Raw genomic sequence first — 16,861 nt, forward strand, 5'->3', positions numbered from 1 at the left:
AGAGAAATAAAGTACTTTCTATCACTTGCTGATGTTAGTCCTAGCTAGGACTTCATGGTAAGTCCTAAAAAGGGCCTCAGTACCTATGTTAAAAACATTATTTTCAAAATTGCCCACAGAGGATTCTTGATCTGTGTTCTTTGTATTCTGGAAATGTTTATCTTTTATTGAGCTTTCTCCTCCTTCACCAACTCCATTTGTTTTTTTTCCTTCGTTTTAATATATCCCCCCCCCCCCGGTTTAATTCATCAATCACTATTATTTTCATTGTTGTCTCCTCTTTGTCCTCTTCCTCTTCCTCCATTTCTTCTGTTCACTCCTCCCTTTCCTGGGCATCTTGGTCTTTGCTCATCATCCCTCGTATGGTATTTTCCATTTCCCCCCCATGAACTCCTTAAATACTTTCTCCATGGTGTCTTTTGTATTTTGAAAAAGTAATTCCATCTCCATCAAAAATCCACAGCTATTTATTCAGTCCTTCAGCTACCCTTCAAGGATTTGTTCCGTTCTTTTGTCATACTACCTGGGTGTGTATTTCTACTTTCCAGAGCTCAGTTAAACTAGCACACCAATTCTTGGAACCCAACACTTTTTCCTTGATCTCTTTTCTACCAGATGGTGTCTTTCTCTCAATGATATGCTGGGCAACTCTGCTGCCAACACTAACCAACTCATCCTAGCAAACCCAGGAGTCAAAAGTAAAAATAAATTCTGGTAAATTCTAAATTGGCTAATCCCCTTCCTTTTTCTGCGGGTGGGATTTTTTTATTTTTTTTTTGCCTATCTTACCCAATTCAAGCACCTGCCACACACCAAACGTCCTTTTAAAAAACCTAAAATCCTCATTTTGTCTCCTGTGTGAAGCAACAGATTGGTAGTTCTTGCTGCTATCACCTGTCTTCTCCGGATGTTCATCATCTGATGGTGACAAGAAAAGGCTCTCCCAATCTGCCCTGCCTTTAGGATGATTAAAAGGTCAAAAGTAAATAATAGAAATAATATTTATTTAACATGTAACTAAATTTATCACCGTCATCCCCAATTTCATCCAGAGACGGGGGAAAAAAACCTTTTATCTTTCAAAGATAAAATACAAAATCTCTGAAAATTATATTTTAAAAAAAAAGAATAATGCTCCAAGCAAATTACAAGCTAGTGCTGGCTGGCTTGACAGTAATGAACGTTTTTTCTTGCCCCAGAAAGGAGATATTGCATTCTGATGTTACAGATGGAGACTTTAAAGAACATATTTTTCTGGCCAGCTTGAATAATAAAAAGTGAAGCTGAAGTTACAAAGTGTCCTAATTTGTAGGAAGATTTTAATACAAATATAGAAAAAAGAAAGGAAAAAAAATAGTATGAATCCTACCTACAACATAAACGATCTATTTCTACACAAACAGTATTTTTAACCACCGACCCTCTTGCTTTTTTTCAGTTGGGTTTCCTGTCTTTCTCCCCTGGAAATACTAAACTTTAATTTTAAGCTCTGGGGAATAAAGTTAACCGCTCTTTTCTGTTTCTTGCTGAATGAATCGCACCTCAAAGTTTTAAAACGCCTAAAGCTTTTCTACAAGGATTGAGAATATCTACATTTGTGAACATGATGGAAGATATCTCTCAATGATTATACACTGAATTCCTGAGCCTTTGGTAATATGTACCGAGTATCTAAGCTAATAGGGTGTACAGCTGAAGTCACAACTCTGACAATGTTCCCAGGTCTGTCGAAGCCCATAAAAAAATTACTGCAAGAAAAACAGTTGCCTGGAAGGAAGAAACGGCAGAATTTATTGCATTTTTAATCCATAAATAGAATATACTCGTCCCAATTTTAATGTCCTATTCATCTTTGATCTCTGTTGCAAAATCTGTTGGATAACCCTTTGTTGTTGTTAGTTGCGAAGTCGTGTCCGACCCATCGCAACCCCGCGGATGACGTTCCTCCAGGCCTTCCTGTCCTCTACCATCCCCCAGAGACCATTTAAGCTCACGCCGACTGCTTCAGTGACTCCATCCAGCCACCTCATTCTCTGTCATCCCATTCTTCTTTTGCCCTCATTCGTTCCCATTATTAGGCTCTTCTCCAGGGAGTCCTTCCTTCTCATTAGGTGGCCAAAGTATTTCAGTTTCTTCTTCAGGATCTGGCCTTCTAAAGAGCAGTCAGGGTTGATCTCCTCTAGGACTGACTGGTTGGATCACCTTGCAATCTAAGGGACTCTCAGGAGTCTTCTCCAGCACCAGAGTTCAAAGGCCTCAATTCTTTGGCGCTCAGCCTTTCTTATGGTCCAACCTTCACAGCCATCCATTGCAACTGGGAAAACCAGAGCCTTGACTATCCGCACTTTTGTTGGCAGGGTGATGTCTCTGCTTTTTAGTACGCTGTCTAGATTTGCCATAGCTTTCCTCCCCAGGAGCAAGCGTCTTTTAATTTCTTGGCTGCAGTCCCCATCTGCGGTGATCTTGGAGCCCAGGAAAATAAAATCTGTCACTACCTCCATTTCTTCCCCATCTATCTGCCAGGAATTGAGAGGGCCGGAAGCCATGATCTTAGTTTTCTTAATGTTGAGTTTCAAGCCAACTTTTGCACTCTCCTTCTTCACCCACATCAAGAGGCAGTTTAGTTCCTCTTCACTTTCTGCCATTAGAGTGCATATCTGAGGATATTTCTCCCGGCAATCTTAATTCCAACTTGTGAGTCATCTAGCCCCGCGTTTCTCACGATGTGCTCTGCATATAAGTTAAATAGGCAGGGCGACAATATACAGCCTTGCCAGACTCCTTTCCCAATTTTGAACCAATCAGTGGTTATTGTCCAGTTCTCACTGTTGCTTCTTGACCAGCATATAGATTTCTCAAGAGACAAATAAGATGGATAACGCTAACTTAAATTAAAAAAAAAATGTTCAGACACGCTGGAATGACTTCTTCACAATGTTCATATTTATGACGGCTGCAGTGTCCTGGAGTCAAGTGATCCCCTTTTACGACCTTCTGACAAGCAAAGTCAACGGGGAAGCCAGATTCGTCTTACTAACTTGACAATGGCAAAGATTCACTTAACAACTGTGGCAAACAAGGTCGTAAAATGGGGGCCAAATTCATTTAACAACTGTCTCCTTGAGCAACACAAATTTTGGGCGCAATCGTAGTCATAAGTCGACCACCTCTATGTACTTCTGATGAAACTCAAGTCCCCAATTCCAATAAGTTGCCAGATTGCAAATATTTGATTATTGTAACCACACCCTGGTCTCAATCCAGCTCTGTTTTCTCTAGTTTTGCTATCTCTTTCAGATCAAAGGTAATTAAACAACTACGTAGCCCAGATATTGCTGGTGTCTTTCAAACGGATTGCAAAAACAACTTGAAGTGCTGGCATTTATCTATATTTCTTCCAGCATATTCAATGCTCGCTTCCATATAATGAAGTGGGCAGAAGCCCGCTCTTACATGTAGCCATTTTTACTTCTTCCACAAGAGACCACGTATTGTTCTATCGAGATTTACATGTGTTAAATTTTCTCCATTTTCTAGGAAACATTCTTCCAAGGTCCCCAAAAAAATTAGCCTCTGGCACTAATGCTTCAGTAGTTGTAATATGCCATGATACACCTTAATGACATGCATTAAGGAGCGCCAAATATTTCATGACTATATTGTGAGCATTCATAAACAGTTAGCATGTATTGTTCAATGCACCGCCATTGCAATCTGAAAAGCAATTAAACTAGTTATAAACTGAGTGATGACCTAACATAAAATGATGTTAATTTAAAAAAAAAAATAACTGAAAGAAAATATTGAAATTTTACTCTTAAAATATTTAAAGTTATCTCAAAGTTATCAACCAGCTGGTTAATCACATATAGTACCATTACTCCTAGGTGGATTCTTACCAACACTATTTGTTTCTTCTTTGTTGTTGTTAGGGTTGAATGTTTTTGTTTGGTTTGTTTTTCTTTTACTTTTTATGATAAACAATAAATAATATAAACAAATAAAATGCAAAGGGAAGCAAAATGTTGCTCTCAATTACAAAAGAGAATAAATTATATTCCCAAATTTTCAGACATCTGAGTCATATTATCTTTTTTTTTTCACAATTAACCTTTTCCCCTGCTATGGGATCATCATTCTCTTCAAAATAAATACTTGCCACTTCATAAAGTCATTTCTTTCAGCCAGTTTCCTAATGTGGGCAAGATCTACACTTGGGGACTTCAACTTCCAGAATTCTCAGCAGTGGACATGTCAGCTGAGGGATTCTGGGAGCTCAAGTTGAAGCATTAGTAGACCATCCAGGCTAGAAACCCTGCCTACCTGAAATCTTGTTCTGTACCACACACTTCCCCTTTATTATATTTTTAATTTTTTGTCATTCATTTCATTCTTCAGTTTATTTTCCTTGCGCAACTGTTTCTGACAAATGACAAATGTAAGAACAATTTGTTTCTTTCGCCCCGGCCTTTCTAAAATCTTCAGACCTTAGCCAAATATTCTTACAATCTTAGAAATGTTTATCATTTCTTTAGTACTATTCATTTCGTCGGCTTGAGGGCTAGAGTGGACGTTGTGACAACCACAATGAGGACTACCTATATTCCAGGCTGATAGATTTTTCACTAATTTGATATCTGATGGATACTTTGAACGTGTCCAATAACATCACTAGTTTTATTATTTTAGAAGAAAATGGCATTTGTTTTAAATTTTATTGCACATAAAGTACTGTTTCTAACAGCTAAGTAATTGATCATAAATCACATATTCTAAAATGCATATTGAAAAGGTATACTTTATAGGATGTAACACCACTCCCATGTAATACCACTCCTATGCAGGCTGCACTGGCGGCCTGTGGTCTTTCGGGTGCACTTTAAGGTTTTGGTTACTACCTTTAAAGCGCTCCATGGCTTAGGGCCCGGGTACTTACGGGACCGCCTTCTGCCACCACACGCCTCCCACCGACCAGTGCGCTCACACAGGGAGGGACTTCTCAGGGTGCCGTCCGCCAAGCAATGTCAGCTGGCGGCCCCCAGGGGAAGGTCCTTCTCTGTGGGGGCTCCCACCCTCTGGAACGAACTTCCCCCTAGCTTGCGTCAACTGCTTGACCCTCGGACTTTTCGCCGTGAGCTGAAGACTTATTTGTTTATTCGCGCGGGACTGGCGTAGGAATTTTATATTCTAATATTTTAAGGGTTTGAATTTTAATTTTTTGATACAAATTTTAAGGGGTTTTTAATTGTTATAATTGTTTTAAAATTTGCCAAATATAGAATAAGTTTTTTATTTTCTGTTTTTATATGTACATTGTTTTTTGTTTTATTGTGGCTGTGAACCGCCCTGAGTCCTTCGGGAGAAGGGCGGTATAAAAATCTAAATAATAATAATAATAATAACAACAACAACAACAACAACAACAACAACAACAACAACAACAACAACAATAATAATAATAATAATAATAATAATAATAATAATAGGAGGCTAGGAGGAAAATGTGGATTACATATATAAGATTTGCCATTGGGTCCTTCACAGAACAGGCAATTCCGGTGCATTAAAAACACCAATTCTACTGAACATTTGTTTTCATGTGCCAGAACTTCAGTGATCTTTCAAAGACGGAGATGACACAAGAGTTTGATGGAGAAGGAAAAGACAGAAGCAACAAAAAAACAAATGCATTCACATAAAGCAGTTTCTCTAATTCCATTGAAAGACTTAATCCCCTGATATAGTTCATTGTACTTCTTAGATTTCAATGCTGTTTGACTCCAGAAGATGCTGAGTGGCTTACAAATTTAAAACAATACATGAAATTAAAAAGAAACATGAAAGTTGCCAAAGGAAAGAAATGTAGGAAATGGCTTCAGTTGCAAATCATTTGCTCCATGCCCTGAGCTTCTAGCCAAGCCCTGGCTTTACTAACTAGCACATACAGTGCCAGCAAAACAGGTGCACTCTTCCTTGTTCGCTTAGCAAACCTTCAGTGAAGTCTTTCTCACAAAGGCCGTCCTAAGACAAAAAGCAATTTTGTAGTAAAAAGTACAGGTAGTCCTTGATATACGACTACAATTATTTCTGTTGTAAAGTCTTTGCTGTCCTTAAGTTGAGCCAGACCTGATTGAACCACCAATTTTAACGACGGTCAAGTAAATCCCGGTGATTAAGCAAATCTGCAGTCATTAAGCAAACGCCACAAACCTATTCACCCGAACAGCGTTATTTCCCCAGAAACTGGCAAAGAACGCAAATCACTGTCCCAGCACTGCGGGACAGAAAAGAAAACACCTACATTGCCCGGCACCCAAACTGGGGGATGGTGCAATGGTCATAAGGGCAAGGACCGGACTTTTTTGAGCAATGTCATAACTTTGAACGGTCGCTAAAGGAATGGTTGTTGAGTTGTGGACTGGCTGTAAAGAAAAGACAGGAAGGATCTATGACTTCATAGGTTTTCTTGGGGCCAGAGAGGACACAGCCAAGTCCAATCGAATTCAATCCTTTATTTGTTTACCCCAATGGAGAGAATCTTGCCAAACTCAACCTACTAGACCAGCAGCCCCCAACCTTTTGGGCGCCAGGGACTGGTTCCATGGAGAGGGGGTTTTCCGCAGACCAGAGGGGGTAGGGTTTTGCATGCTGCCTGAATCCTGCGGATTGGACTTTGTTTGTTTGCGTGGACCAGTTTCTAGCATATCGGGGATCGGTGCCGGTCTGAGGGTTGGGGATATTTGTACCAGACATATTAAGAGATTCTGGGGTGTGGCTCCTCTAAATCTCTTCCTGCCTCCCACATCCAACTAGGGACTGTGCAGCTTCTTCGTCTTGGGCTTCTCCCTGGGAAAGCCAAAAGACTTCCCCTTCTATTTCTCCAGATGCACTTTCCATCACACTTGAAGATGGGAGAAAGGAGGAGGAGATAAGGAACATCATGGTTCCAGTTATTCCCTGCCTTCTACAAAGGACTACTTCACCTCAAATGTCTGCTGAAATATTGCTATTATTATTATTGCTATTGTTATTGATTATATTGATTAGGTTGAGTCATGGCACAATTTGTAAGATACATAAAAAATAGCAGGCAAAACCAAGCAAACCACGCAAGCACAAGAAATGAACCCCCTCACTTTCTCTACGGCAAAAGGCGAGAGCACAAAGCAGCCAAGAATAGAGGGTTGGAGGAGAAGCAGCTCCCTCCTGCCGCCAAAATAACCCAAGCAAGAGATCACATTATATAGAATAAGCTGTATGCAAAATAGAGACAAGTAAATTCGTCCTTATCAAACTAGCTCCCTCTTTCATTAAATCGGGATACAGAGCATGTCATTCCTAATTAAATATTAAAGTAGAACTTTCCGCAAATGAAATTTGGGATTGCCATGCCCCATATTAAGGAAGTGATATAGTTTTTCAGGCTAACATGTTTGGCTTATTGTTATACTAGTCAAAGCTTCAGAAAGAATTCCGACATTATAATAATGAGTTGGCTGGGTTCAATCCTAGCCTGCTTGGCCATTATTCAAAACAGAGATACCAGCATTCAAAAAAACATGCTAAGCAAAACCATTTTGAGGCCTATAGCACTACTACTCTAATATCTAAGGGTTACAAATTACATTCTGCTACTGGAAACAAGGTTTGCACTTTGGAGTAATCCAATTTGCTCAGGTAGGTTACAAATGGTTATCATTTTATAATCAATTAAATGCATTTTATAATATGACTGGTTTTACATAACATACAAAACCAAATAATCCCTGATATAATGTGTGGATTTCAACAAGATCTACCTAGCTGGCAGCCAAAGATCTTGAAATAGTGTATTTCGGTATCCCTTACACTGAATAAAGTCTAATAATTCAGGATCGTTATTCCTATCAATGCAGACTGCACCCCAAAGTTTGCTAAACTTTCATTCTGGTAACTCTAAATGTTCACAAAACTGCTAATTCCTCCAACTGTTCCTTCTGAAATAGAGGGCATGATTTGGAAAAAAAAAATGAAAATGCAAGCTTTCATTCCCACTGTTTTTTTTCTTTAGTATTTTTTTTAAAAAAGATGCCCTGTATGGCTACAGCTTCTTTTCTGAAAATAAAACACCATCTTTTTCAATTATTTCTAATCAAAATCATCACCTCCATATGGGTAAAGCAGATAGCCGTTTCATCTGAGCCCTAACATACATATTTTTCCCTCAACCTGCCCATAAAAAGGATCAAATCGCAAAGCTACTTTGATGGTATGTCACACTGAACCCAAAACAAATCACGTCTTGCGTTACAGACTAGGCTAAAAGTCTAATTTGTGGTCTAATTTGTATCCCAGAATACAATCATTCATTGCTTCCAGAACAACTTGATTTTCAATGTACCAAGAAGCTGCTGCTGTTATATACTACTCTGGGCATCCAACTTCTTCCCTGCCACCTTGGAGTGGCTCCAGTTCCTCTCTTCTATCTCTGTCTCTCAACTTCACTTCCTATCCCCCCCTTTGCTCAGATCAAAAAACAAAAAACCCAACAAAACCCTGCAAGCAAGCAATCAGCATATACTTATGGTAACTATTTCACCATTCCTGGAAATTCATGAAACTTTGAGGACAGGTAATTTGTCAGCCTTAAATATGGCTGCAGAATTTTTCTATCATCAGCTATTATTTTCTAATAAATAATATTAGACCTAAGCATGTTATTTATATTTAGTGTTGCCTTCTGCAGCTGTTGTGCAATTTCATAAAAAGGCACGGTTGAGGTGTGCAGAGTACACATGTGGCCTTTTGGAATCGTTTTGTCATTGAAATCCAGGCTGCTAAGTAGCCCCATAAAATACACACAAAAATTGGGGAGAGGGGGAGGGAGAGAGATGTCCTATATGAAAACAGGAGGCACAAGGCTTCTGAGAATAAAAGTGACACTAGAGAATGAAATGGTGTATACAAATAAGAGAACAACTCTGAGGTTAAACACAATGACCAATCCCTCCTACATAATGCAATATTTTATTTATTTGTATCCCACATTAATTACTTTTATAAATAACTCAAAGCGGCGCATACAACTTCCTTCTTCTATTTTCTCCACAACAATTCTATGAGACAAGTTGGGTTGCGAGAGTGACTTGTTCCAAGAGACCCAGCTGACTTTCACGCCTAAGACGACACTAGAACTCACCATCTCCTAGTGATTTGCCCAAAGACATCCAGCCAGATTTCCTGCCTAAGGTAGAACTAGAACTCTCAGTCTCCTGGTGATTGGCCCACCCTGCCGAATTTCATGCCTAGGGCAGGACTAAAATTAACAGTCGTATGGTTTCTAGCACAGCACCTTAACTGCTATACTGAACTAAAAAATTGCTTACGTATTAATAAAAGGCTTACGAACAACAGTGGTTGCAATCGCCCTAAGGCAAGTTCAAATAGAGGATATGATTGGCCCTCAAAGTCACCCAGCTGGTGTTAATACCTAAGGTGGCACTAGAACTCAGTCACCTGGTGATTGGATCAGTTACCCAGCTAGCTTTCATGCCTACATGGGCACTAGAACTCAGTCATTTGGTGATTGGCCCAGTCAGCCAACCAGCTTTTATGCCTAGGTCGGCACTAGAACTCCAGTCACCCAGCTAGTTTCCATGCCTAAATCGGCACTAGAACTCTAGTCAACTGGTGATTGACCCAGTTGGCTTTCATGCCTAAATCAGCACTAGAACTCTAGTCACCCAGCTAGCTTTCATGTCTAAATCAGCACTGGAACTCTAGTCACCCAGCTAGCTTTCATGCCTAAATCAGCACTGGAACTCTAGTCACCCAGCTAGCTTTCATGCCTAAATCAGCACTGGAACTCTAGTCACCCAGCTAGCTTTCATGTCTAAATCAGCACTGGAACTCTAGTCACCCAGCTAGCTTTCATGTCTAAATCAGCACTGGAACTTTAGTCACCCAGCTAGCTTTCATGTCTAAATCAGCACTAGAACTCTAGTCACCCAGCTGGCTTTCATGCCTAAATCAGCACTAGAACTCTAGTCACCCAGCTAGCTTTCATGTCTAAATCAGCACTGGAACTCTAGTCACCCAGCTAGCTTTCATGCCTAAGTCGGCACTAGAACTCAGTCTCCTGGTGATTGACCCAGTCACCCAGCTAGCCTTCATGCCTAAGTCGGCACTAGAACTCCAGTCACCCAGAGAGCTTTCACGCCTAAGTCGGCACTAGAACTCAGTCTCCTGGTGATTGACCCAGTCACCCAGCTGGCTTTCATGCCTAAGTCAGCACTAGAACTCAGTCTCCTGGTGATTAAAATCCAGTCACCCAGCTGGCTTTCATGCCTAAGTCGGCACTAGAACTCAGTCACCCGGTGCTTGGTCCAGTCACCCAGCCGGATTTCTTACGGTGGCCCTAGAACTCCCCGTCTCCTGGGGATTGGCCCAGAGTCACCCAATTCCCCTTTGATGCCTCAGGCCGAACTATAACTCCCAGTCAGGTGCCGAGAGAACCCCTTTAATGACCGGGAAGCAAGGCCGGCCGGCCAGCCAGCCTGCCTATTGGGGTGGGGGGAAGAAAAGGCCGGGGTGAGGGTGAAGGGGGGGGCGCGGGGGCCTTGCTTTACTTTACCTTCAAGCGTTTGACCACTTCGTCGTTGGTGATCTTATCCGTGATCTCCTTCACTCCAGGCGGGTAGAAGATGATCTTGCCGTCGGGGGGAGGCTTGGGTTGGGCGGACGGGAAGTCCATCCTGGCGCTGCTGCTGCCGCCGCCGCCACCGCCGTCGCCGTCGAGAAAGTTTCCTTCTCCTCCGCAGGCTTCTACCGGTCTCTGCCGGTCGCAAAACAAAAGTTCAGACTCTTTTTTTTTTTCCTTTTCCCCTCCCAGCCGTGGATTTCCTTCCCCCCCATTTCGAAGCCTCGAGTGGGAAATAATAATAAAGGCCCCCTTTCCCCGACGATGACGACCCCGGGCCGGGGCAGGCCGCCAACCGCCTCCCCGCGGCCGAGTCCCCACCGCGGCCCAACGGGCAGCGCCTTCCTTCCTTCCTTCCTCCTCTCGAGCAGCTTTCCGCGCCCAGCCCCCTTCCACGGGCTCGGAGGCGGGAGGGAAGAAGGAGGCCCACTCCCCCGGGGGGCCCCCCGTAGAAAAAGGTCCGAGCGGGGAGGCAAGAGTCCCGCCGCCGGGAGGCGCCTCCCGCCAAGCGGCCAGGCGAAGGCCTAGAAGTTAGGCCGCAAAACGACCCGGTGTGTTTGTGTGTGTGTGGAGCGGGGGAGGGGTTTTCCTCACACGGCCGGAGGGCCCCCCACTCCCGCCCGGCCACTCGGGCCCGCTCCCTCGGCAACTTTTACCTCAGGACTTCCCTCAAGATGTCGCCCCTGCCCTCACCGGCGACTGGAAGAAGAAACCGCCGCCGCCAGACACACAGACAGAGAGACAGTTCCCCGCGCCCGGCCCGCCTTTTTACCTCATGCAGCTCCGGGAGGTGCAGCATCGAGGTGGCGGAAAGCGGCGGCGATGGTGGTGGTGGTCGGGGTCTCCGGCGTTTCTGCCGCTGGCTGGTGCTGCCACGATGCCCGGCCTGCTTTTCCCTTTTTTTTTTTTTTTTTCCCCCGCCACCCGCCCCGCGCTCCTTGCCGCCTCAGTCAGGCCCGGCGGCTGCTGTCGGGGACGGCTGGGCCGAGCGTGCGCCTGGCGCGGGGCCTGGCCGCGGGGAGACAGTGCCGCTCCTCGGCCGGCCGGGGAAGAACAGCCCAGGAGGAGAGGCCGCGGCTCGGCTCGGCTCGGCTCTCCGGCGGCCGTCCAGCCTTCCTTCTTTCCACGCAGGCGGGGAGCGAGCAGGCCCGCCCTCCTGGCCGCCGGCCCAGCCGGATGGGGCCTTTCCGCGCTCGGGACCGCGGGGAGGAGGAGGAGGAGGAAGCGGCGGCGTGGGGGTGCAGTAGGCCGCATCCTCCGAGCGGGATCTCCTCAGGGCCCCGGGCCTGGTTGGCTTGCTTCCCCCACGAAGGAAAGGAGAGGTGGGCCGGCCGGGAACCCGCCTTGGGAGCTTCCTGCGGGATTTTGTGTGCGGTTTTCCTTCAAAAGAAGGTCCCCTTAATTCGGATTAAACCTCTTTAAGGGAATGGGGGGGGCTCTGGGTGGGTTCCCCCCCCCCCGGTAATAAAGAAGGAATAAAAAGACTTCATAAAAAGATTGGTCCCTACAATAAAAAGATAGCTTTCTGGAAAGGTGGGGGTGGGAGAGTGCTGTTTGGGGGCTTTGCATGAGCTGTTTCCAATAGTTCAGATTTATTTATTTCTTAAGTTTATATGCCCTCTTAATTCATGATTTATCTGGCCTAAATACACTGCTGTTTTTAATTGGGGTTTTTTATTATTTTTCTATGATAGTTTTTTAAATGGGGTAGCCAAATTGAATAAGATTTTTTAAATGTTTTTTTTAATTCTATTTATAAAATTGTTTTTATGTTGGCGGTAAACTGCCCTGAGTCCTTCGGGAGAAGGGCGGTATAAAAATCAAATAAATTAAATAAATAAATAAAATCTTAATTCAACTAATTCTCACAGCGCTGCCTAATGTCTGTGTATATTTATCCATGTAGCATGGCTGCAGTATTATTATTGTATATATATATATATATATATATATATATATATATTATATATATATATATGTTTGTTTTCGTAGGTTAATTAATTATATATTAATTATAATTATAAAAACATTAAAGATATATTATATATTATAGTATAATATATAATGTAATATAATATATATAATATATAATATATAATATACCATGGGGTTGCAATGGGTTGGACATGACTTCGCAACTAACAACTATATATATATGTTTTCTGAGGTTTTCGCGGGTGTTTGTATGTAGGTCTTTGGTTATTCGGGTTTTCTCCCGCGTAAAATTGGAAGTGTCTTGGCGACATTTCAACGAAGTCTCATTCGTCATCTTCAGGCTTCAGCTTCATGCTTCATGCTTCTGGGATTCACATTGCTCTCAGAAGCATGAAGCTGAAGCCTGAAGATGACGAATGAGACTTCATCGAAACGTCGCCAAGACACTTCCAATTTTACGCGGGAGAAAACCCGAATAACCAAAGACCTACATATACTAGTATCTTTCTCTTCCCACTTATTACTATAACCACGTTGCTTGTATCTTTCAATTTATATTGTTTTTATTTGTTTCCTAATACGATTTGATAGCTTATTAGTAACCTTGACTATCGCCAAGTGTTGTATCTGTTTATTCTTGATGGATGTATTTTATTCTCCTTATGTACACTGAGAGCATACGCACCTAAGACAAATTCCTTGTGTGCCCAATCACACTTGGCCTTGGAATTCTAATTAAACTATATTTGCCCATTTAGGAGGGCTGTCTTATCATTATTTTCTTTACTACCCACTCATATTGATATTATGCAATAATGATTATCGTTCTGTTGCTTTGCATGTATACTCCTGCACAGGAGACAAATTTCTTGTGTATCTAATCACACTTGGCCAAATAAAGTATTTTATCTATCTACTTTATCTATTATTTATATTAATGTATTAATTTATCTTCATTTATTAATAAAATAAAATTATGAATTTATTTAATTGATCAAATTAAAATTATTTTAATTTTTCTATTATTCGGTTATCTGCTAGGGGTATCTTATCTTGCTCTCAAGAGGAGTAATGGGAAATCCCCACTATGAGAAATTAGATGCACCAAAAGGAGAGACTGAGAATGCTGGCTTGGTGTCTGGGTGATATATTCAATCTCTCTGGTTAGTTTTAGCTTAGTGTGTGGCGAAAATGCAACTGATCCTGGTAAGCTAGCTTTATTTAGGGCAGTCTTGGCAACTTTTAAGATTTGTGGACTTCACTTCCCAGAATTCCCTTGATGGTTGTGCTGGCTAGGGAATTCTGGAAGTTGAAGTCCACAGGTTTTTTAAAAAGTTGCCAAAGTTGCCACACCAGATTTAGGTACAGAATATTCTCTGGATGCTATGTTTTCAATTGTAGCTCAAGTCCATTTTAGCAATGCAGCAAAAAAAAAGAGTTATGTTTGAAGAGTTTGAAGAGTTATTAGGTATGACCTTGAGTTACTTATTAAAATAATGACTGTATAAAGATTTTTTTAAAAAAATATGTGAAAGTGACCAATTTCAATAAACACAATTAAGCTTACCAGCGCTGTGTATGACATGCCTGGCTGATGATTTCTTATCTAATGGAACTTCTTGTTGCTTTAAGAAGTTAAAAACCTAGTAAGATGATTTGGGTGGTAGGATAATGATGCTTGGACACAATGGGTTGCACAGCTGGGCAAATACAGCTTAGTATTCATAAGAAAGATTGTTCATAACTGGTCAATGACAATGACGATTTTGTACTCGTTGTCAATGGGAACGTTTTTTTTAACCTACTCTATTCTATACTGAACCTGCTATTGTCCTGTCACTTCTTGTTTTCCTATGTTACTGTCGTGCTATTTCAGCCATGTTTCTAACCTTTGCCAGCATAATATACACTCTGGTATCAAGTAACTTTATTTTCTAATTAATTAAATTTATATGCCACCCACCTCACTATTAAGTTACTCTGGATGGCTTACAGCTTAATTACTGTACAGATATTTGCAAATTTGAATGCAAACAACTGCCATAATAATTTTATGTGTTTTTATTGGGAGCCTCAAAGTTACCTGGAAAAGGATGGCTGTATAAATATATTAAATTTTTTTAAAGCAAAACTGTAATCACTATCTGAGGCTTTGAGATCTAGATGACATCTAGCCATTTCATATTACTATATTTCACTTACTGTGTCTAACATGAATGTCCACTACTAGTTATATTAGTAGCTTGTAAGTGGCTATGAGTTTTACAATTCTCAAAGAGTATCTGACATGTAAAAAGGCTATATAGGAAATGTTGGTTTAGATTTCAGTGGCTTCAGTTTAATTGTGTGGGATATAAATAAATGTAGCTTTGAACACAGTTCAAAGACGGAAAGCTGGTTTGGCATTTTGAATCTGAAAAAACAGGTTTAGCTGGAGTTATAAGCAAGTCCTTCTTCTCATAACAATCTTCTTCCGTTCCTAAGACTCTGCCGTGCTTTGGATTTCATTCTAGTGAAATGCAATAGAAATGTGAACGTGTACAACCTGTGTACAACTTATGAAAGCAGCTGTGTTTTCCAGGATCAGACAGCAACTGATACAGTTGCTTTCATGAGTTGCAAACAGATATTACAGTCATGGCTCTGGGTGCCCTAAATTGTTAACAACAGAATCCAAAACATTGCCAAGCCCTAATTGCAGATATTTTACTAATTTCCAAATTAACGTCAAAGGGGGTTGCAATCGTATGTATATTTGTCATTTTACACCAATTTTGAAAAAAGTCATTTTATATCAATTCTGCATTGTTTCCATTCTTTTCTGCGTTAGTTTAAACTGCAGGTCTCAAAGAATTTGGTCCTAAATTTGAACTGCTGCCTGCACCAATTTTAATCTGGCCAGATTCTGCAATCTGCTTCAGAAACCTTGCTGTCTTGATGGAGTCAATTCAATGAAAGAACTCAAAAGGAAGGAAAAGTTGAAGAAAGTCATGCTTGAATAAAGTTTATTAAAGTTTCACTTATCAGCAGAAATTGTGGGCTCATTTCTGGTTGTAAGTCGAGGACTATCTGTATAATAGACAAAGTAGAAGTAATACTAAGCAGTTAAAATAATATTTTAATTGACAATAGATTAAGCAGTATTTCCTTTCTTTTCCCCGTGTTTAATCTCTTTGCTTGCTGTCACCAACTCTGTAAGGTTGCTCTTCTCAAAATGAAATGTGATGAAAAGGTATCACACTAGAAATCTGGTAACACTGAATGCACTCCTGATTTAGTCCCTCAGGATCAGGACTATTATGATGTCTATAACCAATTAGTGCATTTAAAAAAAAAACATTCTGGGCTCTTTTAACAGTAAACCTTTTTTTGACCTGAAGGGAATGTTTTAATTAATTTTACACCTCGGGGGCAGCCAGGGGCAGCCTTGAATCATCACCCAGAGGCAAGTCTGAATATATCCGGCTTTTACGTCACTTTGTGATCAAGCTCTTGGCAAGACAGTCTGAACAAATTATCCCTTTGTTGCGGAATAGGAACTGGAAAATGCATGCAGCTTGTGGGTATGGCGCAGTGAAGGACAGATCCAAAGTGAAGTCCACCCTTGGTCTTGTAAGTTCATTGAGGGACTTTTGACTTCGGGATAATCCTCTCTCTCACCCCAAACACCCCACAAAATTGCTGTTTTGGAAAAAAAAATAGAAGAAAGATCCCATCCACTGCCTCCAAACTTGGAAGGAAAATCTAACCAAATCATTTTGGATGTGCAACTGAGGACTATTACAAATCCAGAGCTCCCCAATCTGGGTTCTTGGTGCTCTCTGAGCTCAATTGCTTTCTTGCAGGTGTTTCATGAGAAAACCATCATACCTAGTAAGCAGTGGGGTTTGCTCTCAGTTTAAACTTGAGAGCAAACCCACTCCTTACTAGAACTGACGGTGTTTCCTACTTCAGTAATGAAACATCTTCAAGAAAGCCACCAAGCTCAGAGAGCACCAAGGACCCAAATCAGGGATCTCTGGATTTGTAACAGTCCTCAGTTGCACGTCCAAAATGATTTGGTTAGATTGATATTCCACTTTTCCTTCCGAGTTTGGAGATGGTGAATGGGACCTTTCTTCCTCTCCCAAACCCCATTCCCACCTAGCACCGATGATGTCGACTAGTTTGTGTAATGTCCTCAAGCAAACCACCAAGCCCAGAGACCATCAAGGACTCCATAGTCATCCTCCTCCACTTCTTCAGTTC

At 41.6% G+C, this 16,861-nt stretch overlaps 2 protein-coding genes across 4 annotated transcripts in view; one reads left to right on the forward strand and one right to left on the reverse strand.

Annotated features, from left to right (window-relative positions):
- The window catches only part of PDS5A (PDS5 cohesin associated factor A), a 64,005-nt gene extending 52,419 nt beyond the window's left edge, over window positions 1-11,586 (reverse strand). For all 3 annotated transcript variants that reach the window (XM_058192461.1, XM_058192462.1, XM_058192460.1), the window contains exons 1-2: window positions 11,451-11,586; window positions 10,613-10,813 (exon numbers count right to left, since the gene is read on the reverse strand). In XM_058192461.1, coding sequence (XP_058048444.1) covers window positions 10,613-10,813; window positions 11,451-11,477 — 228 coding nt within the window. In that variant the 5' untranslated portion in view covers window positions 11,478-11,586. The remainder of the gene's footprint in view (window positions 1-10,612; window positions 10,814-11,450) is intronic.
- LOC131202890 (atherin-like) lies at window positions 11,501-15,644 on the forward strand. The gene is made up of 2 exons (XM_058192463.1): window positions 11,501-12,000; window positions 15,444-15,644. The coding sequence occupies exons 1-2, from the start codon at window positions 11,501-11,503 to the stop codon at window positions 15,475-15,477; spliced, it is 534 nt and encodes a 177-aa protein (XP_058048446.1). The 3' UTR covers window positions 15,478-15,644.
- Window positions 15,645-16,861: the final 1,217 nt, after the last annotated feature.

The sequence above is a fragment of the Ahaetulla prasina genome, chromosome 8, assembly GCF_028640845.1.
Source record: "Ahaetulla prasina isolate Xishuangbanna chromosome 8, ASM2864084v1, whole genome shotgun sequence".
Lineage (NCBI taxonomy): Eukaryota > Metazoa > Chordata > Lepidosauria > Squamata > Colubridae > Ahaetulla > Ahaetulla prasina.